Source organism: Xyrauchen texanus, chromosome 8 (assembly GCF_025860055.1).
Source record: "Xyrauchen texanus isolate HMW12.3.18 chromosome 8, RBS_HiC_50CHRs, whole genome shotgun sequence".
Classification (NCBI taxonomy): domain Eukaryota; kingdom Metazoa; phylum Chordata; class Actinopteri; order Cypriniformes; family Catostomidae; genus Xyrauchen; species Xyrauchen texanus.
Window position 1 is genome coordinate 33,324,801 of NC_068283.1, and position 27,870 is coordinate 33,352,670.

Consider the following 27,870-nt stretch of genomic DNA (forward strand, 5'->3'; position numbering starts at 1 on the left):
CTAAAACAAGCCAAAACTTTTTTGTTGCAGTGTATAATGGGCGAAGTCTTCCCTCTCTCTCGTTTTTGTTCACTTCAATCCATCTTTAACTCACAAAAAGAACTAACTCAGCATCAGTATGAGCTTTATTACCAAGTATGCTTACACATACAATGAATTTTTCTTGATGACAGAAGCTTCCAGTGCATCTGGACTGTGAGCTGTGTAATTCTTCCTCTCCTCAGTCAGGCACGAGCTGCAGTGCTGCTCTCGCGCATCATCATTAGAATTTAATGTGATCTCATGTTACGTTAAATGAGATCAAACGACTATTCGACTAATTTTGTCAACAACGTTTTATTGTCAATATTGTCGATAACGTCGACTATTTGTTTCAGCCCTAATCTGGACAAAGATGTTGTTGAATAAAATGTAAATTATTTTTTATATTTTCACATTTCACAAGCTTTTGAGGTTTCCTATATTATTGCATGTCAGTGGTGCATTGCCAGTGAAGGATAATGTGGTTTTACAGTAGGCAGAGACTTTGATATATTGCATTTTGATAATGGTTTCCCCCTTGTGTGTTCTTACAGTCGAGTTGAATATGATTTTTCATGAAAATGTGTAGTTCAAAATAAATGTGTACCTTAAATGGTACCTTAATTAAAGGAATTTTCCGGTTTCAATGTTTCAATACAAGTAAGCCCAATCAATAGCTTTTGTGGCATAATACCATAAAAAATTAATTTAGACTTGTCCCTCATTTTAAAAAAATTATAAATTTGTGGTTACACTTACCATTGTAAGGTTATATTCAATTTTAAAACTTTGTTGTCATGACAACCAAACCCTGTAATCCCAGTATATGGTTACTAAGTGATTTTACCACACTGAAATCATGATAAAGGTGCTACATGTAATATTTGTTTTACTTTACTAAATCAAAAAATGACCATAATATGTCATTAGAGAATTAGGAAACATGCTAAGTTGAAATACTGGCTTCTCCTATAACAATGCTACAGCCAGTATATCAGGGGCAGATTTAGGCATGGGCGACATAGGCAGTTGCCCAGGGTGGCATCTTGTGGCGGGGCCAAAAGATTTGCCACTGAATTAAGCTAACACTGAGCTGTTTTTGTATGCAAGAATGAAATTGCACTAGTTCAAGAGAGTTACATACAGACAGAGAGAGAGAGAGAGAGAGAGAGGGTCTGAACTGCTGCAGCAAGTAAAATATTAACACAAAACACACTCTTTCTCACCCTTCCTCAGTCTGACATATCCTCTGTTTTTAGTTATCTTTTTTTAACTCACCTCTCTCACTTCCTTTACACCCCTGTACTCTCTCTGTGTTGACTGAACTAAACTGTACAGTCAGACAGAATGCCCAGGAGTTTCTATAGTAACAGCTGCATTCCTACAGAGGGGCAACTGAGAGGCAGAAAGTGTGAAAATGCAAAGAGGGAAAGAGCAGAGTTAAGGAAGAGTCACTGAATTTCCACTAAGACATGAGCTGACTATGAAATAGCCAATATTTTACTGCAGTCGACTGCTTCACCACTGACTTATACTGCTTCTGTTGACACTTCAACCCCTATCTATCTATCTATCTATCTATCTATCTATCTATCTATCTATCTATCTATCTATCTGTCTGTCTGTCTGTCTGTCTGTCTGTCTGTCTGTCGGTCGGTCGGTCGGTCGGTCGGTCTGTCGGTCTGTCTGTCTGTCTGTCTGTCTGTCTGTCTATCTATCTGGATGTCTGTCACTCCATCTTACTATCTGCCTGTCCCTCTGTCTGGCTGGCTGTCCATCTGTTAGTCTGTCTTACTATCTGCCTGTCCCTCTGTCTGGCTGTCCGTCTGTCAATCCATCTTACTATCTGTCCCTCTCTGGCTGTCTGGCTGTTTACCTATTACCTAACCCAGTGTTGTCTTAGTACTGCATAGACATTAAATAATTCAAAGTACACTATGCCTTTTCAAACTTCAAGACTTTTTGAAACTTCTTTAAACGTTCAGGCCTTTCAAGCTTTAAAGGCTTTGTCAAGGCAACATCAATGGTTTGAGCTTTCCTTTTCTAGTTCTTTCTGGCATCTATTTAACTATATAGTAACTGCCTTTACACTACAAAGACATGTCAGGTTATGCATGTACATTTTTATACACAGCTGACAGAAAACAAGACCAGAGTGACACGAGTCATCATGACAACGGCAAAACAGTTTTAAAACTATAACACGTAATCTCTGTTTTTTTGCTTGGGTAGCATGAAAATATGCAATTTCGATTTTGTTGATTTTAGAATTTATTTTGGTGTCTGATTTGGTGAAAAGCATTTTTTGAAATTGTTAACAGTATAATTCACCTTACCACCTGGACCACCGGTAGCCAGGTAACATTTGCATAGCAGCAAGTTATTAGTAGGGTACTTTTTTGTGAAAGAGATTGTTTAAACAAAAGTACATTTGAAATTATGTTTGTGTCCTTTGATTTACAAGTTTACTTTGCATACATATATACATAAGCGAAGAACACTTAAGGCTTTTATAACTTTTTCATGATAACACACTCCTCCTGTTGTACATTTGCATTTATCCATTTGGCAGAAACTCTTTTCCAAAGTGACTTAAAGTGCATAAAAGTTATTCTCTGGGAATGAAGATAACAATATTGGGAATTCCCTGGGAATGATGAAAGAAATGTGTCTTCCTTGTTCTGTTCCTCATAAACCTTATTTCAGCAAAAAACTGAAACTGATGGAGAGACTACAACAAGGAAGTGGAATTTTCGAAGTGTAGTGCATTCTAGGAGTTAGAGTTTCCCTGTTTCTGCTTCTCCATAGCAATCTATACCATCCAAGGCAACTCTCATGGCAGTCCCTGTTACTTTCCCTTCCTGTATGATGGCCAGTGGTTCCACAGCTGCACCAGTGTGGGCAGGGAGGATGGCTTTTTCTGGTGTGCCATAACCCATGATTATGGGAAGGACCAACGCTGGGGCTTCTGCCCAGTGAAGAGTGAGTGAATTCAGTTCAGAAACCTTCTGTTTTTGTTATCACTCATTCACTTTCTATCTATCTTTCTTTATTTCTTCTTTTATCTCCCTCTCTTTTTTAAGGTTCTGACTGTGAGACATTCTGGGACATAAACCCTTTGATGGATAACTGTTACCAGTTTAACTTCCAGGCCACACTGTCCTGGAGGGAGGCACAAACGAGTTGCCAGCAGCAGGGAGCAGACCTGCTCAGCATCACTAAATTAGAGGAACAAATCTATATCAACGGTGACAGATGATCATGCAATTGCATTCATTACCAGTGTTGGGGAGTAGCTAACTACATGTAGCGATGCTACTAACTTAACTACATTTTTCAGTAGCTTGACAGTAGCTCAGCTTCTTTTAAAACAGAGAAGCTTATCTAGTAGCAAACTACTTTTTCCAGCAAGTAGTGTGTAGCGTGACCAAATGCTACATCATGTTGGTCAGATTATAACTAATAGCCTTCCTTATTGTGTAGAAACCAAACTTTTACAGCCAAAATGTCAAAACGGATATTTCTGTCTGCTGATCAGAATCAGGCAGTGTCGTCTTCTTCTTTTGTAATGGCAGATCACAAACAAAAATAGTGAATTACTGTCATCTACTGAGAACTTATTACAGCTCACTTGGATAAGAATAGATTTTCTGATGGTTATGTAAAGCGAGCAACCATTTATATTTACATTTATTCATTTGGCAGACACTTTTATTCAAAGCGACTTACAAAAGAGGAAAACATAAGTGCCATATTACAAAGTTTCTCTAGCATCAGAATAGTATTCAAAATAGATGAATAGATCTTTTTTGTGACTGGTTATTAGTTGTTTTTTGAAAATAGAGTGTGAGTCAGCTTCACAGAAGTTATTATTGCCTTTTTAGGGATTTTGTTTCTGTTCTAAATATGTTTATTTCGCTTCTCATCATCTGTGCATTACTGAGAGCAGAGAGTGAATTATTATTATAATATTTATAAATATACAGTATATATATTATTATAATAATTACTATCATGCAGAACTATTTGTTTTCTCCACTTCTTAGCATTTAATTAACTATTATTTTCATGTAAAATAAATAAAATGATTGGTAAAAGAAAGCATCTATGGCGTGTTATGCAACAGTCAAGGATAACCATCCATCCACTTTTTTCTGGACCTGAACAAAGCAAACAAATATTTGTAGAGCATCCTCTGTATGTGACCTGTAAAGCTGGCACTTGCATGTTACAAAAAATACCAGCCCAAGGATAGTTTGTCATAAAACGTTTATCTTTAGGGGAGTAGGCTATATCTGCTCACAGCAGGACTGAAAAGTGTGAAGTATAGTATAAAGAATATTTTTTTATGGCATCTGAACTTTTTTGTTTTTTTTATACTGTTGTATTTTATTTTATGGCCATTATTAACAGTATTAATGTAACTATTCAGTAAATTTATTAAATCAATTGAATATGTTTATTTAAACACATTAAATGTATTTATACATAAAAAACATAAAAAAAATATTGCCTCATTAAGTAGCTTCAATGTAGCTAGCTACTTATTGATAGTAACCTGTAGTGTAGCTAACTACTTTTTCAAAAGAGTAGCTTGACTGTAGCTTATCTACTTAAAATTATTAGTAGCTTGTAGTTTGTCAAACTACAGTTTCAAAGAAGCTTCCCCACCACTGTTCATTCCATAATTGCAATGTTTTGGCATTTAGATTCTGGAAAAGAATAAAGAAATGCTGAAAAAGAGGCAGCATACATTATTAATAGCTGCTCTAATTTTGGTTTAAAACTCTGTGGAAGGTGTTTATAAAGTGTGTGTGTGTGTGTGTGTGTGTGTGTGTACTGTAGGCTTGCTTAGTGGGTACAGTTCCACCATGTGGATGGGTTTGAATGATGTAGACCTCAATGGTGGCTGGCAGTGGGCTGACTCCGCCCCTTTCAAATACCTAAACTGGGATGCAGGTGAGGCCACACCATTTAAAGACACACCCTCCTAAAACCACACCCACTCTGACAGTCATAGCACAAACAACACACAATGAATACATTTTACAATATTTGACTACCTTCTTAGTGTATTTTATTGACTTTTTTTAAATGACTTATTATTAGCGGTGCTTGTTAAAGGGATAGTTCACCCAAAAATATTTTCTCACCTTCATGCCATCCCAGATGTGTATGGCTTTCTTTCTTCTGCAGAACACAAACAAAGATTTTAAGAACATCTCAGTTCTGTAGGTCCATACAGTACACTGCAAGTGAATGGGTGCCATAATTTTGAAGCTCCAAAAAAAGGGCAACATAAAAGTACACCAGATGACTCTGGTGGTTGAATCCATGTCTTCTGAAGCGATATGATAGATGTGGGTGAGAAACAGATCAGTATTTAAGTCCTTTTCCTTCACTTTAGCTTTGTTTTTAGTAATTCACATTATTTGTCAATATCACTCCCTACTGGGCAGGGAGGACAATTTATGATAAGAAATTACTTATATATTGATCATATTGATTTAGAAGTTATGAATTTAACCTCTGGAGTCATATGGATTACTTTTACGCTCCCTTTATGTGGATTTTGGAGCTTCATTTGAATTGTATGGACCTACAGAGCTGAAATATTCTTTTAAAAATCTTTGTTTGTGTTCTGCTGAAGAAAGATCTGGGATGTCAGGAGGGTGAGTAGATGATGAGAGAATTTTAATTTGTGGGTGAACTATCCCATTGAGGCACAGCCCATGAGTATAAATGAATGCTTAACATCAAGAACACTTGTTTTTTTCAATCTGTTTTATGATTTGCATGATGTAAATAAACTTTAAAACAGCATTAATATTGCTATTGCTACTACTTAGGGGCTTTTCTAGTAACCAGAATTTCATAGAGAGTAGAGGGAGGATGTATTTTTATCTAGTGTGTGTGTTGTAGACATGCCAAGCTATGACGAGGAGGAGAACTGTGGAGTGATCAGCTCTGATGCTCAGGGTCGCTGGCACAACCGAGACTGTTCAGTGGCTTTGCCCTACATCTGCAAGAAACGACCCAACGCAACTCTTGACCCCTTCACCACAGTTATGTTTCTCAGTGTGTTTGGACATTTGTGGTGTGTGGTTCACTTATGAAAGTAATGTTACTGCTGTTTATAGCTCTATTTTAAAATGATTAAATATGATGTGGTTTATTTCAGAGGTAAACCTTGTCTGGCCAAGTCATGTAATTTGGGTCAAGATATGTTGTTTGCATGCTGAGACTGTTCTTAGTTTGGATTATGCTGACTCACCTGAAGGTTTTCTTTGGCCTGGTGTAATTTACAGTGGAAAATTGCCACTTTTTGCTATGGCCAATTTTTTATGAAACGACTTGCTTACTGCAGAGAAGTGTTTAAAACAAAGGCAACATCTCCAATAGACCTTATTTGGCATAGTTCATATTATAGTTTTTTGACATGAATACAAGTGAGGCTTTAAGGGAAAGTCTACACAATGGCATGCACTGTTTTTAGTTTTATAAATGTCCTAGATCACATCTCATTTCATTCAGGTGTGTTTAAATTGACACAGGATTTATCTTTTTTTAATGTTTTGCTGAATTTGCTCTCAAGTTCAGAGTGATGAGGGAATGACAGACTTGATCTAAAAAAAGATCACAGAATAATTTTTTTTTTTTAATCTAAGCAGTCAAAGACTTTTCCCATTTTAAAGGGATAGTTTGCCCAAATCAGTCACCATTGACTTTCATTGTATGAAAAAAACAAAAACAAAGAAAACATGCAATCCATCTGAACATTCTGCCTAATATCTCCTGTTGTGTGTATGTGTGTTTATGTATGTGCTTGTGTTGTTAACAGACTCCTGGGCAGATGATGGCCGGTACCAGTGTGATGTGGGCTGGCAGAACTTCCAGGTGGGCTGCTATAGGCTGAACTCAGAAAACCTGGACTGGAACTCCGCCCACAAAAAGTGTCAGAAGATGGAGGCTAACCTTGTTAGCATACACACCCTACCAGAGCTTGAATTTATTACTAAGAATATGAAGAGAGGTATACATATGCAAATACACTTTCATACATACTGAGGTGCAAAAAGGGATTTGCAACATCTGCAATGCATGGGGTGACACTCAAAGTCATAAATAATAGAAAATATTGTTAAATTAAATTCAATATATTTTTTGATGGGTTTAAATGGTTTTAAATGGGATTTTATCATTACTAAACATCCTCTCACTTTCAACTGCTTTTATTTTCAGCAAACTTAACATGTGTAAATATCTGTATGAACATAAAAATATTCAACAACTAAGACATAAACTGAACAAGTTTCACAGACATGTGACTAACAGAAATGGAGGGGGTCAAAAGTGTATGGCCACCAGCTGCATTAAGTACTTCAGTGCATCTCCTCCTCATGGACTGCACCAGAATTGCCAGTTCTTGCTGTGAGATGTGGCCTCACTCTTCAACCAAGGCACTTGCAAACTGGGGGGAATGGCCCTATCCCTCACCCTCCAATCCAACAGGTCCCAGACGTGCTTAATGGGATTGAGATCTGGGCTCTTCGCTGGCCATGGCAGAACACTGATATCCCTGTCTTGCAGGAAATCATGCACAGAACGAGCAGTATGGCTGGTGTCACTGTCATGCTGGAGGGTCATGTCAGGATGAGCCTGCAGGAAGGGTACAACATGAGTAACGCACAGCATTGATTTTGCCTGCAATAACAACTAGCTCAGTCCGATGATGCTGACACACACCACCCAAGACCATGATGGACCCTCAACCTCCAAATCGATCCCGCTCCAGAGTACAGGCTTCGGTGTAACGTTCATTCTTTCAATGATGAGTCTGACCATCACCCCTGGTGAGACAAAACCGCGACTCGTCAGTGAAGAGCATTTTTTGCCAGTCCTGTCTGGTCCAGCGAAGGTCGGTTTGTGCCCATAGGCGACATTGTTGCTGGTGATGTCTGGAAAGGACCTGCCTTACAACAGGCCAACAAGCCCTCAGTCCAGCCTCTCTTAGCCTATTGCAGACGGTCTGAGCACTGATGGAGGGATTGTTCATTCCTGGTGTAACTGGGGCAGTTGTTGTTGCCATCCTGTACCTGTCCCGCAAGTGTGTTATTCGGATGTACCGATCCTGTGCATGTGTTATATATATATATATATATATATATATATATATATATATATATATGTATATATATATATATATATATTTAGAATTTCTGATCCCAAGACCCAACTAATAACCAGGCTGATTCTTAAGATCTCCTATTGATGGGATCATGTTAATTATTGCACTGATGGTGGAATTTAATTACTTATAGCCTTTTCCCATTTTGTGAAGCTCAAGAACCTTTTGCCACACATCAGGACTATATTCTTCAGTGTAACCCACTGTGATTGATGATTAAGGGATTTTTGGCTTGTGTGTTACCTCATATTTGTGACCAATGTGTTTTGGAGAAAAATCTGTATTTATTTACCACTGTACTGGATATAGAAACAAGCAATTTACATATCTGCCTTATAAATGCACATAGCAAGAATATTCACACACACACACACACACACACACACACACGTTGTGTTTCCATGTTTTATGGGGACTTTCCATAGACATAATGGTTTTTATACTGTACAAACTTTATATTCTATCCCCTAAACCTAACCCTACCCCTAAACCTAACCCTCACAGAAAACTTTCTGCATTTTTACATTTTCAAAAAACATAATTTAGTATGATTTATAAGCTGTTTTCCTCATGGGGACCGACAAAATGTCCCCACAAGGTCAAAAATTTCGGGTTTTACTATCCTTATGGGGACATTTGGTCCCCACAAAGTGATAAATACACGCTCACACACACACACACACACACACACACACACACACACATGTTGTGTTTCCATGTTTTATGGGGACTTTCCATAGGCATAATGGTTTTTATACTGTACAAACTTTATATTCTATCCCCTAAACCTAACCCTACCCCTAAACCTAACCCTCACAGAAAACTTTCTGCATTTTTACATTTTCAAAAAACATAATTTAGTATGATTTATAAGCTGTTTTCCTCATGGGGACCGACAAAATGTCCCCACAAGGTCAAAAATTTCGGGTTTTACTATCCTTATGGGGACATTTGGTCCCCACAAAGTGATAAATACACGCTCACACACACACAATCTCCTTGCTGTATTCAGACTCTCTTTCTTCCTGTGTCTTAGATATAGAAGAGTTGTGGATTGGTCTGCATGATACAGCTATGCAGATGAACTTTGAATGGACAGATCGAACTCCAGTCATCTTCACCTACTGGCACCCATTTGAACCCAACAACTTTCGAAACGTCAATGAGGATTGCGTCACCATCTGGGGTCCTGTAAGTACTCCTCTGACCCTCTGATCGAATACCTTCTACATTGAAAGGTCACTAAGGATTGGTTGACTCGTATGTTGTTCCGAATTTATAGAAACCTTTAGACAGCTCTTTTCACTTTAAGTACAGTTCTCGGCAGGGATATACATTTTAAAAAATTTGTATAATACGTTTTCGTGATAATTATCGATCAATTAATCACTAACGTTTATAATGCAAAATGCACATGGGGGACTTAAGATAATATGTGCATGTAGCTCACTGTTTAAATATAATTAAATGAACACACTTAAGAAATGCAAGTATTGGCATTTTCCTCTTAATACAATGTTTTAATACATTTAGGCTATATTTAGTACAAATTTGTGAATTGTATTTGTGAATTGTTGAATTACTGTGAATGAATTACTGTTAATAATAACTTGTATAGAAGATACATATTTGAGTTCATTAAAACTTTACGTTGTTGTTCATGGGATATTTCGGACATTTGGACTTTTTATTTCAAATGAAGTCAAATCAAAACCTTGTAAACACAGTACATAAAATATCACTTCTCTGGAGATGGTGAGATGCCAGCTGAAAATGCTGTTGTGCTTTCCTGGTGATCACTGAAGTAATTTTAGGTTGGGATGAAACAAGGAGACTGGCAGATCAACTGTGCTTGTTTTCATGTTGTAGCCTACATTAACACACTGTTACAGCGAGTGCAGAAAGCATAATGTTCATTTAAAGAGATACTGTATGCTCCAACACTGATTACATTGGTCCTTCTTCATCTTTTCAAGTGTGGAAGTGATAAATGGCGTCTGTGTGGTTTTTATTCTGTGTTGCGTACAAGACGTGAGATGCAGTAATTTGTAATGCAAGCAGCAGTTTGCCCTCTAGTGGCAGATGACTGTATAGACAGACTTTTCAATGTCTGCTGGCAGGATTACTGAACGCATTTGTTCTGAAATTAATTCACCGACAATTTATATGCTTAATCGATCAAATTATTAACCGCAATTAATCGATCATTGTTTAATCATTAACATCCCAATTTCTCAGTGATCAGATCTGTCAAGCATAAAAGTTGTACCATTTGACTTGTGTGCTATATTCTAAAGCCATATTGTAGCTTTGTGAGAGAACAGCGCAATATTTAAGTTAATGTTCACTCATAATCTTCAATCATTCACTGAAGCTCTGAAATCTCATTTGCATTTGCACTGAGATTGAAAAATGGTGTGTTTACATGTCACGGCAGGTTTCATGTCATTGACGGCCAACGCAATTGATTCTCGCGTCTTATGTTACAATGAAAAAACAAAAACTTGATGGCACTAAAATATGCTTTTCTTTAGGCAAAATAGAATATCTTATTTCTTTCATGATTTTGAGGTGAAATATGAGCAGGACGTGTTCTTGATGGGTTTTGCGAGAATCATCCATAGTTTGTTGCAGTAAAAGGGACAGTGTATCAAAGCAGTTTGGGTTTTAGCAAACTTTATCGCTTTAAAAACATTATCACTTTTGAACTGTCAAACAGATTTAAATGACTATGAAAATGTTTTTTTCATTTAAGAAAAGACAGTGATTAAGACAGTGATCTTTAAATGCTACATTTATTCAGTTCTGAGACCATAGCTTCATAATGATAACCCTCATTATGTGTGTGTGTGTTTGTAGGAGGGCCGCTGGAATGATAGTCCATGTAATTACTCTCTGCCTTCCATCTGTAAGAAAGCTGCACAGAAAGCTGATGACCGTGTACAGGACCATGGCTGCAAACAGGTAAATCACTCATTTATTTTACATCTGTTTTCTTGTTCTTTCCATTTCTCATTTGTCTTTGCCATTCTTGCTACTTTCATTTGTTTTAATCCTCTAATTATCCTTTCTCTTTTTGTTCTCTCTAACTTCTATAGTTCTTTATTTGTTTAGTAGCATTTAGCTGGATTTTTCCCCCACAACTTTCTGTCTCTCTCACTTTTAGTCTTTCTCTCTGCATAAAGGCTCTATTCACAGTCGCTGCTGTGTCATGCTGTTCAAACTCCGGATGTGGTCAGTAGCCCCAGACCTGCCGAAAGCATACAGTAAACACTGAAGTCTGACATGCTCCCACTTTTCTTAACTATGTAAATGATGATTTACCATAGACTTCTATTGTTTTAATTGCAAAGCTAATTTTACTATAGCCACACCTTAACCCAACCAATAAAATAAACTTTTTGGACTTTTAGAATTCAAAAAGTATAAACAGTATTCAAAATATTGAATATTTGCATACAGGAGCAAAAATTGTCTTTCAGTTCCTCCAGGTCTCCACTAGGTTTTCAACAGTTCTCCACAAAACCTGTCACTGTTCTTGATTCTTTGTGATGTATGTGTGTGTGCATTATTGCTGTTACCTTGCCGTGACCCTGATAAAAGGCATCTGCTAAATGTGCATTTTCTCAAAGACCCCTGACCCTAAATACCATGACATAGGTCAGAGTAGGTCAAAAGGTTACTTGTGGACATACCAAAGCTTTTAAACAGACATTTTGTCCAAATTAAAAGATTTGACATAAAAAAAATATTAATTAAATATCCGTCAACTTCATAATATATTGCTTGGAATCATTGATATTGCCTCTTCTTTGTGTTTAAAATGATATTCCACAAACATTCAAGTTGGGGTTATTTGTGAACACAATAATTATTGTGGTTTGTTTATTTTTTTGATATTCTGTAATGAATTCACCCTAAATTGCTTAAAGGAATAGTTCATCCAAAAATGAAAATTCTCTCATCATTTGCTCACCCTCATATCATTCCAGATGTAAATTAGTTATTTTTCTGCAGAACTCCAAAAAGGATTTTTAGAAGAATATCTCAGCTCTGTAGGTCCGTACAATGCACGTGAATGGTGACAAACATTTTAAAGCTCCAAAAAGCAAATAAAGGCAGCATAAAAGTAATCCATATGACTGCAGTTGTTTAATCCATGTCTTCTGAAGTAATCCAATGGTTTTTCGACCAAAATACAACTCCTTTTTTACTATAAATCTTGACATCAACAGTCTGCTTGGTAATCATGATTTCAAGCACAATATCACTTTCTAGTGCCATCTAGCACTCTGAGCATGCATCAAGCACTAGGAAGTGTAAATGAGCATGAAATCATGAAATCATTTGCGATTGGTCTTCTTTCTTATATCTTTTTGCATACTGAATTGTAACTTTTTATTTTTACACATTGCAAATTACTCAATCTTTCTCTTTTTTTTCTCCCTCTATCTGTATTTGTGTTTACAACCACTACAGACTATAATTTTACCTAAAAACTCTTTTAAAATGATTTTGCTGCCCTGCGATCTAGTTTCAAGGCTTTCATATTGATTTTTTAAATAGCCAGCTAAAAGTGGAGTCATTGTGAGTTCATCATTGTCAGACAATAAGAAAGCACATCTGTCCCTGCATGATGTCCTAAACAGTAGAGCAGACAGTCGGGAGACAGGTCAAGTTACCGCATTTTGCTCAGTGCTGACGTGTCAAATTCATTCCTTTAAAATGTGGGTGTCAGTGTGGGTCATTTACTCATCTTGCCAAAGGTCTTGGCCCATACAGGCAAATTTCTCTTCTAAAAGAACAGCACAAATATTTAATGCTGTCCAGACTAGTTTATGCTGGTCAGTGGGGATTTGCTGATGGTTCAGCTGGTGGACATTCAGTCAACAACATGGGGTTTCTAGTAACATTGCCTGAACAAGAAAGCATTGTTGGCAAAGCAGTTGGCTCTTGCTGGTTAAACTTGTTAAGATAGTCTTGTTGGTTAAGAAATATTAAAAGATGGAGGGGGAATTCACCAAGAATTATTGGCACCTGGTAAAATAGCCAGTCAGTTGCATGTGCTGTCTGCACTAGTTTAGCGGCCAATTCACTAAAGGAATTATGCAGATCAGGCAATGGCGCACACGCCCAGACAATCACTGCTGAATCCAATTTGCAACTGCAATTCTGATCTTGCGAGCCTTTTCTTACTGCTGCATAGTGAAGGATGCAGCAGACCACAGCGATCTGACACATTTTGCCAGGACTATACAGCATCACTCCATCATGGATTCGTGATCCAGACACACGAATCATATCTTAAACATGGCTGGACTACATCATACATCTGCATGACAGGTTATTCTCCATCATTTGATTAATTTGATGAATTACTATTATATGATCGACAGTAATTTTACACAAACATCTCTTTTAAATAAAATTAATTTTACTGGCAGAAGAAAGTTTGTACCGGGGAATTTTTATGAATGGCATATAATCTATAATGAACCTAATTTACCAAGAATGAGGCATTTTTACATGGAAAGAAATGACAATGAGTCAATCAACATACTAAAGATGCAGGACAATTTCAACACTGATTGCGCCTGTTTAAAGTATGGGTCTCTGGTGAATAAAACCTACAATATGTTTTTGTGCTGAAATACCACGCACAAAAGTGGCGAACTGTTTAGTGAATTTATCCTAGAGTGTGCAATTTATGCACCACTAACAGCACCTAATGGAATTGCAAAGATATGACAGTTTTCAAACTATTGGTTGAGCCAGGATTTGGCATGTCAGACTGCTCAAACAAACAAGTGCAATTTTTTGAAAGCGCCACAGTCGGCCTACAATGGCATTCTTATATAGTTGTGTCTGGGATATGAAAAAGTATTTCAACAATTACAAAAGTCACATCACATTTAAGCAAGCCAGTTGGGAACAAATTATCATACAAGCCTTCAAAATACAACATCTTCTCAGCATGCAGGGTCTACCAATGGATTACTTCTCAAACAAGTCTAATAATACACCATAATGCATGAAACTTCTCATTTTCTTTTTTTGTTAACCTCTTCAGGGCTGGAGATGGCACAGTCCTAACTGTTTCAATGTTGGGGAAGAATCGTTAACCTTTAATGATGCAAAAGGAATGTGTGCTAGCGACAATGCTACACTCGTCATTATTAAAAACAGGTACTGGACTCAAGCCTCAGAACTTGGACAACTTGTATGGTTTCTGAAAGCTATTTCCCAAGTGAATTAAATATGAAGTAATAAATGAAGTGCATGTGTGTGTGTCCAGATTTGAGCAGGCCTTTGTGAGCAGTCTGGTGTTTGGACGTTCTGATGATCAGTTCTGGCTCGGCCTGTATAATGAGAACAGCACTGGCCCGTTCCACTGGATCACAAGAGAGGAGCTCACATACACTAACTGGAACAGAGACGAGCCAGGTACAGATCTTTTCAAGCCTTATTGTACAAATTAAATACATTTTGTTGTGTATACTAGATGCCATAAAAGTGAAAAGGACTGAACGGGATTTGAACTGTGTTCACGTGCACACATGAACCACCACACAACATATAATATGATGAAGTCAGTCTACTATAACAGAGTACACATTGTAAATACATTTAAAAAATGTTTTTTATTTTTACCAAACACTGTCTATTTATAGTTTTTATTTCTTGCTTACAACAAGATATTACCATCATTTAATTTGGTAGAATTCTTTATTAAACTACACGTACGTATGTTTTTAGATTAAAAAACACTCAAATCAATTCCCAGTGTGTCTATATTAGAGGTAGACCGATATATATCAGTATTACCGATTAATTTGTGCCGATAGTTGCTTTTTGGAACTATCATTATCAGCAAATATCTATGTCGATAGTTGCTGATGGTTTTTAATCATTTAATCATTTCAAAATTAGAGTCCCTGGTGTGTTTTGGGCTTGTTTATACATAATGAATGTACCAACAGTATGCACCAAATCCATAACCATTTTTTCTGGTTATTTTGGGGATTTTAGTTGAACTATAAACTGAATCTGGGATTTTATTCATTTAGGACTCTTTGTCTGTGCCTGTCATAGTAAGGAAATTACAATAACTTTTTTTGACATTCTATAAATTCATCTTAAAAACTATCGACCGATTTATTGGTTATCTGCCTTTCCCACCTTAGTTATCGGTATCTGCAAAATCCACTATCAGTCAACCTCTAGTCTGTATTGGTCTGCATCTGGATTTCTGTATGTCTGGTTATGGCCAAGTAAAATTATTTATAATCCCAATGGTGAAATTGATAAAGAAAACTGCTTATTTAAATATATTGTACACCATTAAATTAAGCAGTGGCAAAATGTTTAAGAATTTTGTAGCATCATGTCTCATTGAATAAATTGAACAAGCATTAAAACAATTTTTTTAGTCTCAACCAATCATATACTTTCTTAATAGTTTATGACAATGTGACATTTCCTTTATCATTTGGTTCTAAATCATAAAATCTAATGATGGACCTGCTGATATCCCGTCCTCTGGTCTCGCAGCGCAGGTAAATGGAGGCTGTGTGGTGATGGTGGCGGGTCAGGCGATGGGCCTGTGGGAAGTGAAAGACTGTGCCAGTGTTCACTCAAAATACATTTGCAAACAGAACCTGGACTCCTCTTTCATCCCCAGCCCTCCTGTTCCTCAGCCTACACCCTCCCTGACGGGCGCTTGCCCTTCTGGATGGAAAAGCACTAACACACTCCGCCATTGCTACAAGGTAAACCAGTATTCCCAATTCTGTTTCAGAAAATGAAAGTTCTATCATTGTTTACTCTCTCGTGTTGTTCCACATTCATATGGCTTTCTATTTTCATAAAAGGAGATGTCAGGCAGAAATGCTAGTCTCAGCGACCAATCATTTTCATACAATATAAGTAAATGGAGACTGAGGCTGTCATTCCTCCTGACATCTACTTTTGTGAAGATAGGGAGTCATACAGGATTGGAATGAAATGAGGGCGAGTAAATAATGACAGAGTTTTAGTTTTCTGGTGAACTGTAAGTCATTGCTGTGCTCTCGTAGGTCTTTCATGCAGGTGCTTTGGATAAGAGGTTGACTTGGATTCAAGCTCACAAGTTCTGCCAAAAGCACGGAGCTCAGCTCGCCAGCTTCAGCACGCTGGAGGAAGAGGCCTTTGTTTTCCAGATTCTCCACGAGGCCTTTGGGTAAGTTTGTGTGATGTGCAGAGCTCCCTTCCCAGGATACCCTGACCATCTCTTGAAACTTGGTGGCAAAAACAGGTCATTCTCTCAAGTTATTATGTCACAACCATTAACATACTATGTTTATAAATCAACACTTATTTACATGTGGCAGTCTTAAAGATACAGTTGCAATAAATGATTGTTTTTGTTGTAAGAAACAGGGAAAATAAAATGTGGCCTCTTTAATGCATTTGGTAGGACATTGTTATTGCTTTGACAATGTATGGTTGTTTTTTGGTTTAGTGTTAAAGGTGCAATCAGTAATTTTTTCCCTTTTAAAAAAGTTTTACTTCGAGATAAATTAATAGTCATTTTAAAACATATGTATAAAATCATGACCACTCATATGAGTTGAAGACTGTAGTTATATGAGTAACCTTGTAAAAGCTTTTTTATTCTACATGGAGAGGGTCTACTCATGGGGACTGCCGTGTTGGGATCACATTACCAGCTGTATTTGACTCGTTTAATCTCAGTAACAGCCTTGTTATTGGACACATTCACTCTTGGATTAAATTAATCATGGCTGACTGTGAATAGTGAATTTCTACAATGGCATCGATAACTGAAAACTATTGCATTTGAAAGATGCTGCATCAATGCCGCTTGGTGTCACTGTAAGTCCCAGTCCGCATACGGCATACGTATGCTTTGGCTAAATGGTTTTGCATCTCTGATTTACATTAGTATCGCTTAGTACCGTTCAGTACGAATGTGTTCTTGTGCTAAAAAAATAAGATACAGCTCAAACAAATACAAGAGAACATAGATGTCTTGAGATGTGTTTTTAGAATTGTAATTTTTTTTAAACTTGACAGGGCATCTAAAAAACCCAGATTGCCTGTGCGAGACACTGAATGGTCAAAGATGTCCGTATAGCGCATGCTAAAATGATAAAAATAATTGCGCAGACAAACGCAAAAATGCATTCGTGTGAATGGCCCCTAACTGTTCAACCTTTCGATTGGCTGTGTGTGTGCAGGAAGGCGGAGGATCACGAGCAACATTGGCTATGGATTGGAATTTCCCGCCGGAACAGTGAAAGTTGGACATGGAGTGATGGATCAGCTGTGAGATGATTGATGTGCTGTTTTAGCACAGTAATTTAATGTACTAGAGGTCTATAAAAACAATAAAAGATAACTAACAAAAAGTACTATGGTAATACCATATTTGGACATGTACCATGGTGTTACCATGGTATTCTTTGAAGTAACTTGGAGTACCATGTAAATAATATGATATATTAATATGGAAGTTATTCAGTACCATAGTACAGCATACTGTATATCAAAGTATCATGATATTATTCTAACTCAACATTGGTACCGCCATAGTCATTTTTTGTATGGTATACTAATATAATCCTAATTATATAAAAAATCATAATAAAATCGAATGTATTGATAATATAATCTCTATTTTTTTGTTTCCTCTCTTTCAGGTGACCTATCAGAACTTTGGCAGGGGGAATTATGGCTCTGCTGAGTGTGGAGCAGCTAACATGGCTGATACCAACTGGCTGGTTTCACATTGCGACTCTGAGCTTGACTGGATCTGCAAAATACCAAAAGGTAGCCACAAACATGCATTCCTGCACATTTTAAATTACTCCTAAACAGCCTTTTAACTTTTATTTAATGTGTTTTGCAGGGAAGGTGGAAGAGGAACCTGAGAGCCATGAAGGTCTGTCGCAATACATGTCTAATACCTGACCTCTGGATTTTACAATTGCCTTTGAAAATGTTCTCCTCCCCTTTTCACTTTTAGAAATGTATAAGCCTGTAATATAGATTATGGAAACAGGTTAACATGTGCGGTTTACGTAATGTTTTCAATCTGTGTAGACACTGGATTAGAGTGGGTTGACTTTGAGGAAGCTCAGTATAAACTGTTTGAGCACCGCTCCACATGGGACCAGGCTCAGAGGATCTGCTCCTGGTTTGATGCCTCCCTGGTCTCAATGCACTCTCCCAAAGAGAATCAGTTTTTGGTTGGCATTTTACGTAAGGTACACACATTCATAGCAGGCACTCAACAGTCTTCTAAGACTTTGACACTAAATGTTCTTTGGCATAAATTGATCCAACAGGGCAAATTGTTTTTGCACGTTTTTGTTTCACTGTATTTAGATGTCCCGCAAAGAAAATGACCTGTGGTGGGTGGGGCTACACACTTTTAAGAGCGATGGGAGATTTAGATGGTCTGATCACTCGGTGCTCAACTATGTGTCCTGGGGACTCGGACTGCCTCGACCAAACAGCAAAGAGCCCAAATGTGTCCAAATCTCAGCCTCCAAAGGTTTGACAACTCTAATAGTCCTTTACACACTCATATAGAGACTTGTATAGAAATATGTGATGTTCACCTTGATTTGACACGCAACGTGCTGGATGGCACATGTTTAAGCTTAAAAGTGATGTTAGCAATTTCAGCAATTTTCCCGAATTCTTTTAGACTTAGACACTGAATTAGACCAACCCCATACATTCAATACCTTCAGAACCCTACCCTCCAAAGACATGTCAGCACATAAAAGGGAGAGACGGAGAGAATCTTCTGATTGGCTTAAAAAGTGTAGGCCACTCCAAATTGCTTACAGCACCCTTAAGCACGCTTCTTTCAAGGGGGTCATAAATTTAAGGCAGTCTCGATGTTTAGTTTATTTGAATTTAAACATTTCTCAAGTGTCTATATAAGATCATTTTGGGGAATAATATATGACCTGTTTAAAGAGTGCTGAGTTCTGATTCTGCATGTGCTGCTTTACTGTAATCCTCTCTCAGGTGAGTGGTCAGATCAGAGGTGTCATGTCGATCTTCCATACGTGTGTAAGAGGGTAAATGTGACAGGTACCACCCCTCCGACACCTTCTCCTCCTCTCAAACCCGCTGGCTGCCCCCAGGGCTGGAGCCCTTTCCTACATAAGGTCGAAACTTGAACTTAAATTTAGCTTGAACTTTGTACAGTAGATCATTTGTTATTTGAGTTTTTTTAAAACTTAATAATTTAAAGAAATTTAAGATTAAATTGTTTCAATGGCAAAATTGTCGTTCTCATATGTTATATCAGCATTCTGGTTTCTCATTCTTTTTCTCATTCTAACAGTGTTACAAGGTGTTTGGGGAGGAGGTGTCACGTCGTAGTACATGGGATGCTGCTTCTAAGACATGCCTGACACAAAGAGCCACATTAGTGGCAGTGCCAAATCATATAGTGCAGGGTAAAGCAAAAACATACACACAGACGTATGAACATGCATGTCTTGTTTTGTACTCAATGGAAACAGACTAACTTCTGAAATAAATCTATTTCTTTCTATTTCTTTCTTCTTAGCATTCCTTGTAACTCTACTACCTAATAGTAGTTTTCATGTGTGGGTGGGGCTAACCTCAGAATCACAGGCTCAGTTCAGGTGGTTTGAAACCGGATTGCTGAGCTACACTAACTGGGCCCCTGGAGAACCAGTGAACAACAGACATAATAAAAGCCCGGTACTAGATTTATTTTTAATCCATCCATCCATCCATCCATCCATCCATCCATCCATCCATCCATCCATCCATCCAGTCTGCTATTCGCTCACTTATCCTTCCATCCAATCACACACCCACTTATCCATCCATTCTTCTATATAGTCACTTATCCATTCAGACACACATTATTTATTCTCTCTCCCATCCATCCATCCATCAACTTACCCATTTTTACCTACTCTCCTATCCATCCATACATACTTCTATTCAGTAATTTATCCATCAACCCACCCATTTTTATTCACTCTCCCATCCTTCCATCCATCCATCCATTCTTCTATTCACTAATATATCCATCCATCCATCCATCCATCCATCCATCCATCCAACCACACAACCACTTATCCATCCATTCTTCTATAGTCACTTATCCATTCATACACACATTTTTTATTCTCTCTCCCATCCATCCATCCATCCATCCTTCCACCCACCCACTCACCTAATTTTTATTCACATTCCCATCAATCCATTTTTCTATTCAGTCATTTATCCATCCACCCACCCATTTTTATTCACTCTCCCATCCATCCATCCATCAATCCATCCATTCTTCTATTCACTCACTTATCCAACCACACACCCACTTATCCATTGATCCATACATTCACTCACCATCCATCCACTTACTCACCCATTTTTTTATTTGCTCTTCCATTCATCCATCATGCATCCATCCATACATGCATACATACATACATTACATACAGTACATACATACACACATACATACATACATCCATCCACCCATTCTTCTATTCACTCAGATATCCATCAGATATCCATCTAAACGCACCCAATTATCCATCCATCCATGCATTCTTCTATATAGTCACTTATCTATTCATACTCCCATTTTTTTATTCTCTCTCCCATCCATCCATCCATCCATCCATCCATCCATCCATCCATCCATCCATCCATCCATCCATCCATCCATCCATCCACCACCCACCCATCCATCCATCCATTTTTATTCACTCTCCCATCCATCCATCCATCCATCCATCCATCCATCCATCCATCCATCCATCCATCGTCAATTTTAAGACATTTAATTTGTCTGACTTCACCACCCTTATGGTCAACATGTACTGTTTGTGTGTGCCATTAGGGTAACTGTGTAGTACTCCTCCATGGTAGTCCTCACCGGAAGATGGGCATGTGGGCATCTCGAAAGTGTGATGCTGAGAAACATGGCTTCATCTGCATGAAGGACAAAGGTACAGGAACACCTCAAATCCACATACACACACTGCCAACACACAAATATGCATTGCGTTATATTTTCTGGACCTCTGTGAATATATATTGTCAAACGTTTTGGACACACCTGCTGAATTAGTTTCTTATGATTTTGAAATAATAACTTGTACAAATATAACTTGTGCCTATGTATGAATATCCAGCATAAATGGGACCTGCTTTAGTACTGTTTAAAAAGCTCCCCAGGATGCACCTCATGTAACTGGTTGAGAGATGCAGAGGTTGAGAGTGTGTAGTGCTGTAATCTATTCAACGCAAAGGGTGACTACTTTGTAGAAGATAAAATATAAATTTATTTTGATTTGTTAATCATTTGTTTAACATCACTACATAATTTTACACTTTTGTGTTATTTCATAGTTTTTTTTTCCATAACTGTAATTCTAAAATCTAAAATACAGTGATAATAAAGAATAAGTATGTGTGTCCAAACTTTTTAATGGTAGTTTATGTGTTTGCAGACCCTGGCTTCCCCCCTGGCACAGACACTCTCCCCCCAGTGTTAGACGGCCCATTAGAATTTGATGGCATCCAGTACCGGATTCTGCAGAAGCGGCTTGATTGGCATTCAGCTTTGCAAGTTTGTGAATCCGTAAATGGAACTCTTGCTGCAGTACGGGACCCTCGACAGCAAGCCTACCTCACTCTCCTCCTCAACACACTCCGCAAACCTGCCTGGATTGCATTACACAATGATGGGGTGAGTGTTTATAAGCAATGTTTCTAACATTGACATGCCAGAGCTTCAGCAAATGCTTGTTGTATTACTAGGGGCGGAGCTACACATGGTTGGGTGAGGAAGAGATCACTTTTACTGACTGGCAGGATGGAGAGCCCAATTACATGTATGGATGTGGTCACATGACCATTGAGGGCCAGTGGTCTGTGGCTGCTTGTAATTCAAAATTAAACGCAGCCATCTGTGAAAATAATACAGGTAAGAAAATGTTACAGTATGTTCAGAATACATAGAATCTTGCATTTCCAGTGTGATGAATGAACTGTAGGCAATTCATTTTAACATCTCTTTCTCCATTCATTATTCGAATCTGATGGTCAGTTCGTAGTTGCATACTACTAAACTACTTGATATGGCAGAAATAGTAAAAGTACTATGGGTAGTATGCCATTCTGAACATCGCTATTGTTGTGTGGCAGTAATATACAATGAAAAGAAGTGTACTTCTGCTTTATAACACTGTGGGCGAGTTTCTAAAAATGTATGTTATTTATGCACAAATTTGAAGAAATTTCTAATAGTCCTTTCCTATTTCTGTCTCTGTCTGTCTGTCTATCTGAGAGAATGATAGACCACAGATGGATTTATCCAGGCTTTTGCCCACAGCCTGTAGGTAATTGGTCCTGGATTCCTTTTAGAAATCACTGCTACTCATTCATCCTTCATGAGCTGCAATTTAAACATGAGGCCATACGTACCTGTAGCAAAGGTAATGTCCATACAAACACACACACACGTTAAAAAACACAAAACTCTAAAAATATATATTACACACAAAAAACACTATATAATCTTTATTTTCTTTCTCAGTGGGAGCAAAGCTGGTGTCAATATTAGATGAAAACGAGAATGGTTTTGTGTGGGAACACATGCAGAGTTTTCAAGAGCAGGCCCATGGCGCTTGGCTTGGAATGATCTTTAACTCCAAAGGCAAGAACTTAAACTAATGACACTTGCTTCCTCCATTGACCATCAATTTTGATCTAATTTATCTAGACCTCTGTGTGTGTGTGTGTGTGTGTGTGTGTGTGTGTGTGTGTGTGTGTGTGTGTGTGTGTGTGTGTGTGTGTGTGTGTGTGTGTGTGTGTGTGTACAGAAGGCAATCTGGAGTGGCCTGACCGTGAGGTGGTGGACTATAGTAACTGGGAGCAGCAGGATGCAAACCTGAGTATGCTCTATGCCAACAGCTGCTTCTGGGTTCAGAGCAACACAGGCCTCTGGAGGCCTGGCTCCTGCAGAAATCGCACACATGGTGTCATCTGTAAGCGGCCACGAGGTATGGGACATTACATGTATAAAAGCGTATGATATTTTCACATAGGCCTACACATGTACAAAGAAGACATACTATAACTTTTCAAAGAGGTTGCATTTCAAACTTCAACACCCTTCTAACTTCAGTCAGACACCCGGATTTACATGTCACCGACTCCTATTCAGTTTTCAGTTATTAAAGGTAAGAGTAAAATGTGGTAAATTCTGCCCACAGCTCTGCATATACTTCAGAAGAATTGCATCTTTAAGAATGGTTAAAGTGTATTTTTACCAAGGTCCCTGATCAATTCAGTCAAAACTGGCCTGTTTAATTTAAGTGGAATTAAGCAAATATTATGACAAGAAATGTGTGCGCACGCTAACGCATGTGTGTGTAAGTGTGCACACGTCCGAAGACTTTGTGTGTGCTAACATACATCCACATATGTGTTCATCTAAAGGATTGGGATGCTCCTGAACACTTCATATTTCTGTATTTTGTAGTCTAATCCAATAATTTCCTTGTAATTTTTGACCGGTAACACAACAAATGAACAAAGTGAAATAAAACCATTAAAATGTATAGAAAATGGTAAATAAAAATGTAATACAATTATTTTCAGATATAGTATGTGAAGGATTTTTAATTCCAAATGGATTAAGTAAAAAAAAGAATAGATACGGGTCAAATTAAATGGAGGACAACGTAAGAGTTAAAACAGAAATACTACTAATTCTCTACGTTCATTCACATTTTGCTTCATCCCAATTTTAATTTTTGTTTCATTTCTCTTTTTCAGCAGGACCCACAGCAGATCCTGTCATCCACTGTAAGTTCTAATCAAACATTTACACCTCATAATTGCACATAAACCATGTATACAAAGTTACAAATAATCCATTGATTGGATACTGCATTATTTGAATTTTACAAGATGGCCAAATTGTCTCTTTTATTCTCTGTTTCTTCTCCAGCTGAGGTCGACCATTTCCATGTATTAATTCAGGTCCTTGTTGCAGCACTTATTTTGATTGCTCTGGTGGTGGGCGGGATCTATCTGTATCGCAGGCGGAGCTTTGGCTCCACAGGTTCCTTTGAGAGTGCACGGTACAGCCGCACTAGCTCCGCCCCCTCAGAAGAAATGGAAAAAAACATTCTTGTTTCAGACATGGAGTTGAATGAACAGGCAGAATAATGCTGGATGTGTTTGAACTTATTTGGAACACCTAGGAAAACAAATCTGCCAAGGCAGCAACTGACTGAGAGGATTTACATTAAGGAAAATAATTCTGTTGTTGGTTTTGTTTTTACTTTTTTTTGAGACATTGATTGAGCTGTGTAGAGCGCAGCAATTGGCCAATCAGAATGAATAGAGGCAAACTCTTTTATCCCAAAGTACATCCATTCAGTATGGACAGACCAAATCACATCTAAGCCTTTGTCAACCAATCAAATTCCACCATTCAAGAGGAACTGTATGGATTGGATGATATGTTAGAGATGCAAACATAATTGCAGTTATTTTTGGTTTGTTTTGTCTTTATCTGTTTGGAGAAATGGAATTTGTAATCATATGTTTTCATGTTGTTTATGACGTACAATAGTTATGCTTCAGTGCCAAAAGGGAACAAACTTCCCCCCCAAAAAAATCAAATTTACTTGAACTTCCAGAGTCAAGAGCACACAATCACACACATATATGTCTTAATTGGGACATGCAGCAGACATATTTTGTTTATAGACTATAAATTTAATTAAAATTACTATAAACTTCCAAATGAGGACGTTCCCAAATTATGCCAATGGAAGGTCCCCCAAACTATAGCTACATACTTTTAACAAAAGATAACGCCACAACAGTGTTTTTTTTACATACTGTGACTTTCAAAGTTATTTGTTGTGACAATTTTTATTTGTATTTTTTGTAAATGTGTGCAGCTAATTTGCAATGTTCTCTAGGTCAGAATCCAGGTCCCTCACAAAGCTGTCTGAAATTATGACAGATCAAACAAAACTATGGCACGTTTGAATAGAAAAGAAAGAAAGAAAGAAGCAAGCAAGCTTAGGACAGAAATAGATAGATGAAAGGGCATATGAATGAGCCTGTCAAAAGCACGACAGTATTTCTGTCTTTAATCACATGGTGAACGCAGCTCTACCCAATGGGAAGTCTGAATTCATTGTAACTGATTGGTCTGAGCCGTAATAATGGGCTCACGTATAATCTGCAACAAATCATATATCCAAGGATCTTTCCATTTTTCATCTTGTTCTACCATCTCTTCTTTCTCTCATTCTTTCCAGTTCTTAACTTTCACTTTTTTCTTGCCCATCTTTTTTTCCACTTTTGAAACGGTGTCGTGGCCAGCTGTGGAATGTCGACTCAAGAGAGAGAGAGAGAGAGAGAGAATGGTGAAAGGATTGAATGGGGTTTTGAAAATATAAGAGAGGGACACATGGGGCTTGGAAAAGAAAATGATTTGAGATATACAGGAGTTACAGGAAGTGCTGGTGACTGAAAGGAGTTTACTTTACTGCTCCCTGCTGGATATTTGCACAAATAACTTTTCTATGATAATTTCTGACTTGAAATCAAGTCCAAAAATTCCAAATGTATTGGTCCTATATTGGTCACAATGTTTCTGAAAGCAACCCTCCTGTTGTTGGCCCATTGATTACTGTTATTACACTGTTTGTAGGTTGAATTTTCATGCTTTTAAGAAACAATATACAGCCTGAGCCTCTGCATTTGGATGGCCATTAGTTTTAGTGCAGCAATAAATTACAATACACATTTCCATTTTCTGAAGACTTCAATGGTATTTGCCTGTGTAAAAGTTGCTGCAATGATGCTGGGGTGTTGTTGATGGTTGCCTAGGTATTTTGAGTGTTTTAGTGCATTGCTATGGGGTTGCTGAGGTGTTCTGAGTAGTTGTTATGTGCTTGCTTACTGGCCTAAGTCAAAAGAGCCCACTCCCAAGTCTCTATGATATTCTGGTTTGGATATAGCTCAGGTCCCTCCTTCAATGTAATCCTATGATGCTCATTTTATCATTATAAGCCTGGTCACTTAGAAAATTAATAGCACAACACTATGCAAAAAGCTGCATTCAAAAAGCCCTATGAGCAGTAATAATAGTAATGCTTACCTCAGCAAACACCACAAATAATGATGCTTGCCTCAGCAATTAATCAGAAACCAGTGCTTCTACATATCAACGCTGACTTTACTCATATCAGCTGCAAGATTTTGTTATTTTGAGGGCATATGTGGCACCAATTCAGCACTTATAGGCTGTTCTTTACACTTTGAACTTTTTGCTCACTGTAGAATTTTTATTTTTTTGCTTAGCATTGCAGTTATAACCATAACCATGACCTTTAATATCATTGTAAGCTGGTGTAGACATGACTATGCATTTAATGTAAGCAGGAACACTTCATTCACATGTGCCAAAGGTATTTTACACATCATTTGAATGACATCACACTGAGATCAGTCAGTTGCTTCTTCATATTAAAATATTATGTGGCTAATGACCAGAGAAGGAATTTGATGTCATGCACTGCGATCATCTGATCATGCATAAATCATTCAAACATTTTTTTTGTTCCGATTGAATTAGCCCTGAACGTGAAATGAACAGGTATCCGGGAACACTTTTTGTTTGGAAGAAGGAAATGAATCATCTTCAGTCCCTGTGAAGACAATGCAACATTTTTATCTTTATCTATGTCTGTTTTGAATCATTTGTTTAATGAATTTGTATAGAAAATGAATAAAGAATATGTTTGCTATGTGACTGCTGGAAAAATATTTGTCTTGACAGTAATCAAGAAAGTTTTAATTTTTTCCATATAAAGGTGACAAATGAAACATTGCATTTGTTTTAAAGATCACTTGGAGCTGGAGTGAAGAAAAAATAAATAAATAATCACGAGGTAGTCAAATGGCTTGCTAATCTTCTGGATGTGTTGGATTACTTCCCACCTTCCAATGCTTTTTTAAACATTTTATTTGTCTACCATTCATTTTGGTTCTTGTTGACTTGTGATCATCCACCATTGATGACAAAAGGAAATAACATCATAGAAAGTTTTTTCACACTCTCGTTAGTTTTTTTTAATTATTATTATTTGTCTTCTAACAATGTCTAACTGTGTATTTTATTATTATTTTAAGTAAACACAAACGGTACAAATACAAACTAAAACAAATAAATGAAAGGGCATCACAAACAAAACTTAACAATGACAGTTTTTCTGTTTTTGTATTTTATTTTGTTTATTATTAATTGATTAGACTCAAAATGGAAATTAGCAAAATTGGATTTTAAATCACTCCACTTAATGTCAATGAATATAATATTTTCCAAGAAAAACAAATCAATTAAATAATGTCATTTTAATTTGAGTGAAGTAAAACTGTTGAGATATTGAGGACTAAATTAATTTTCAAAAATACTGACATCTAATGCCAAAAGTAAGTTGAATAAGAAACATAAAAAAAATAAATGGACGATAGTTTCCTTTTCTCCATTATAAAAAGAACAAGAGTAATACCCAGATGAAATCGAAATCGCTCTAGTGTTTCTTTCACCTTATTAC

The 27,870-nt window shown here is 37.4% G+C and overlaps 1 protein-coding gene across 2 annotated transcripts in view; it reads left to right on the plus strand.

Moving 5' to 3' along the window:
* LOC127647830 (C-type mannose receptor 2-like) overlaps positions 1-27,201 on the plus strand; it is a 46,629-nt gene extending 19,428 nt beyond the window's left edge. The window contains exons 3-29 of one of the 2 annotated variants that reach the window (XM_052132312.1): positions 2,830-3,003; positions 3,105-3,269; positions 4,867-4,980; positions 5,944-6,083; positions 6,859-7,054; positions 9,246-9,400; positions 11,069-11,173; positions 14,280-14,395; positions 14,505-14,653; positions 15,761-15,978; positions 16,285-16,427; positions 17,449-17,536; positions 17,911-18,040; positions 18,120-18,152; positions 18,314-18,477; positions 18,599-18,767; positions 19,253-19,395; positions 19,575-19,689; positions 19,803-19,960; positions 21,117-21,225; positions 21,730-21,968; positions 22,040-22,204; positions 22,566-22,716; positions 22,818-22,937; positions 23,104-23,283; positions 24,062-24,091; positions 24,237-27,201. In XM_052132312.1, the coding sequence (XP_051988272.1) occupies positions 2,830-3,003; positions 3,105-3,269; positions 4,867-4,980; positions 5,944-6,083; positions 6,859-7,054; positions 9,246-9,400; positions 11,069-11,173; positions 14,280-14,395; positions 14,505-14,653; positions 15,761-15,978; positions 16,285-16,427; positions 17,449-17,536; positions 17,911-18,040; positions 18,120-18,152; positions 18,314-18,477; positions 18,599-18,767; positions 19,253-19,395; positions 19,575-19,689; positions 19,803-19,960; positions 21,117-21,225; positions 21,730-21,968; positions 22,040-22,204; positions 22,566-22,716; positions 22,818-22,937; positions 23,104-23,283; positions 24,062-24,091; positions 24,237-24,457 (3,890 nt within the window). In that variant the 3' untranslated portion in view covers positions 24,458-27,201. The remainder of the gene's footprint in view (positions 1-2,829; positions 3,004-3,104; positions 3,270-4,866; positions 4,981-5,943; positions 6,084-6,858; positions 7,055-9,245; positions 9,401-11,068; positions 11,174-14,279; positions 14,396-14,504; positions 14,654-15,760; positions 15,979-16,284; positions 16,428-17,448; positions 17,537-17,910; positions 18,041-18,119; positions 18,153-18,313; positions 18,478-18,598; positions 18,768-19,252; positions 19,396-19,574; positions 19,690-19,802; positions 19,961-21,116; positions 21,226-21,729; positions 21,969-22,039; positions 22,205-22,565; positions 22,717-22,817; positions 22,938-23,103; positions 23,284-24,061; positions 24,092-24,236) is intronic. The other variant, XM_052132313.1, reaches the window with a different exon arrangement.
* Positions 27,202-27,870: the final 669 nt, after the last annotated feature.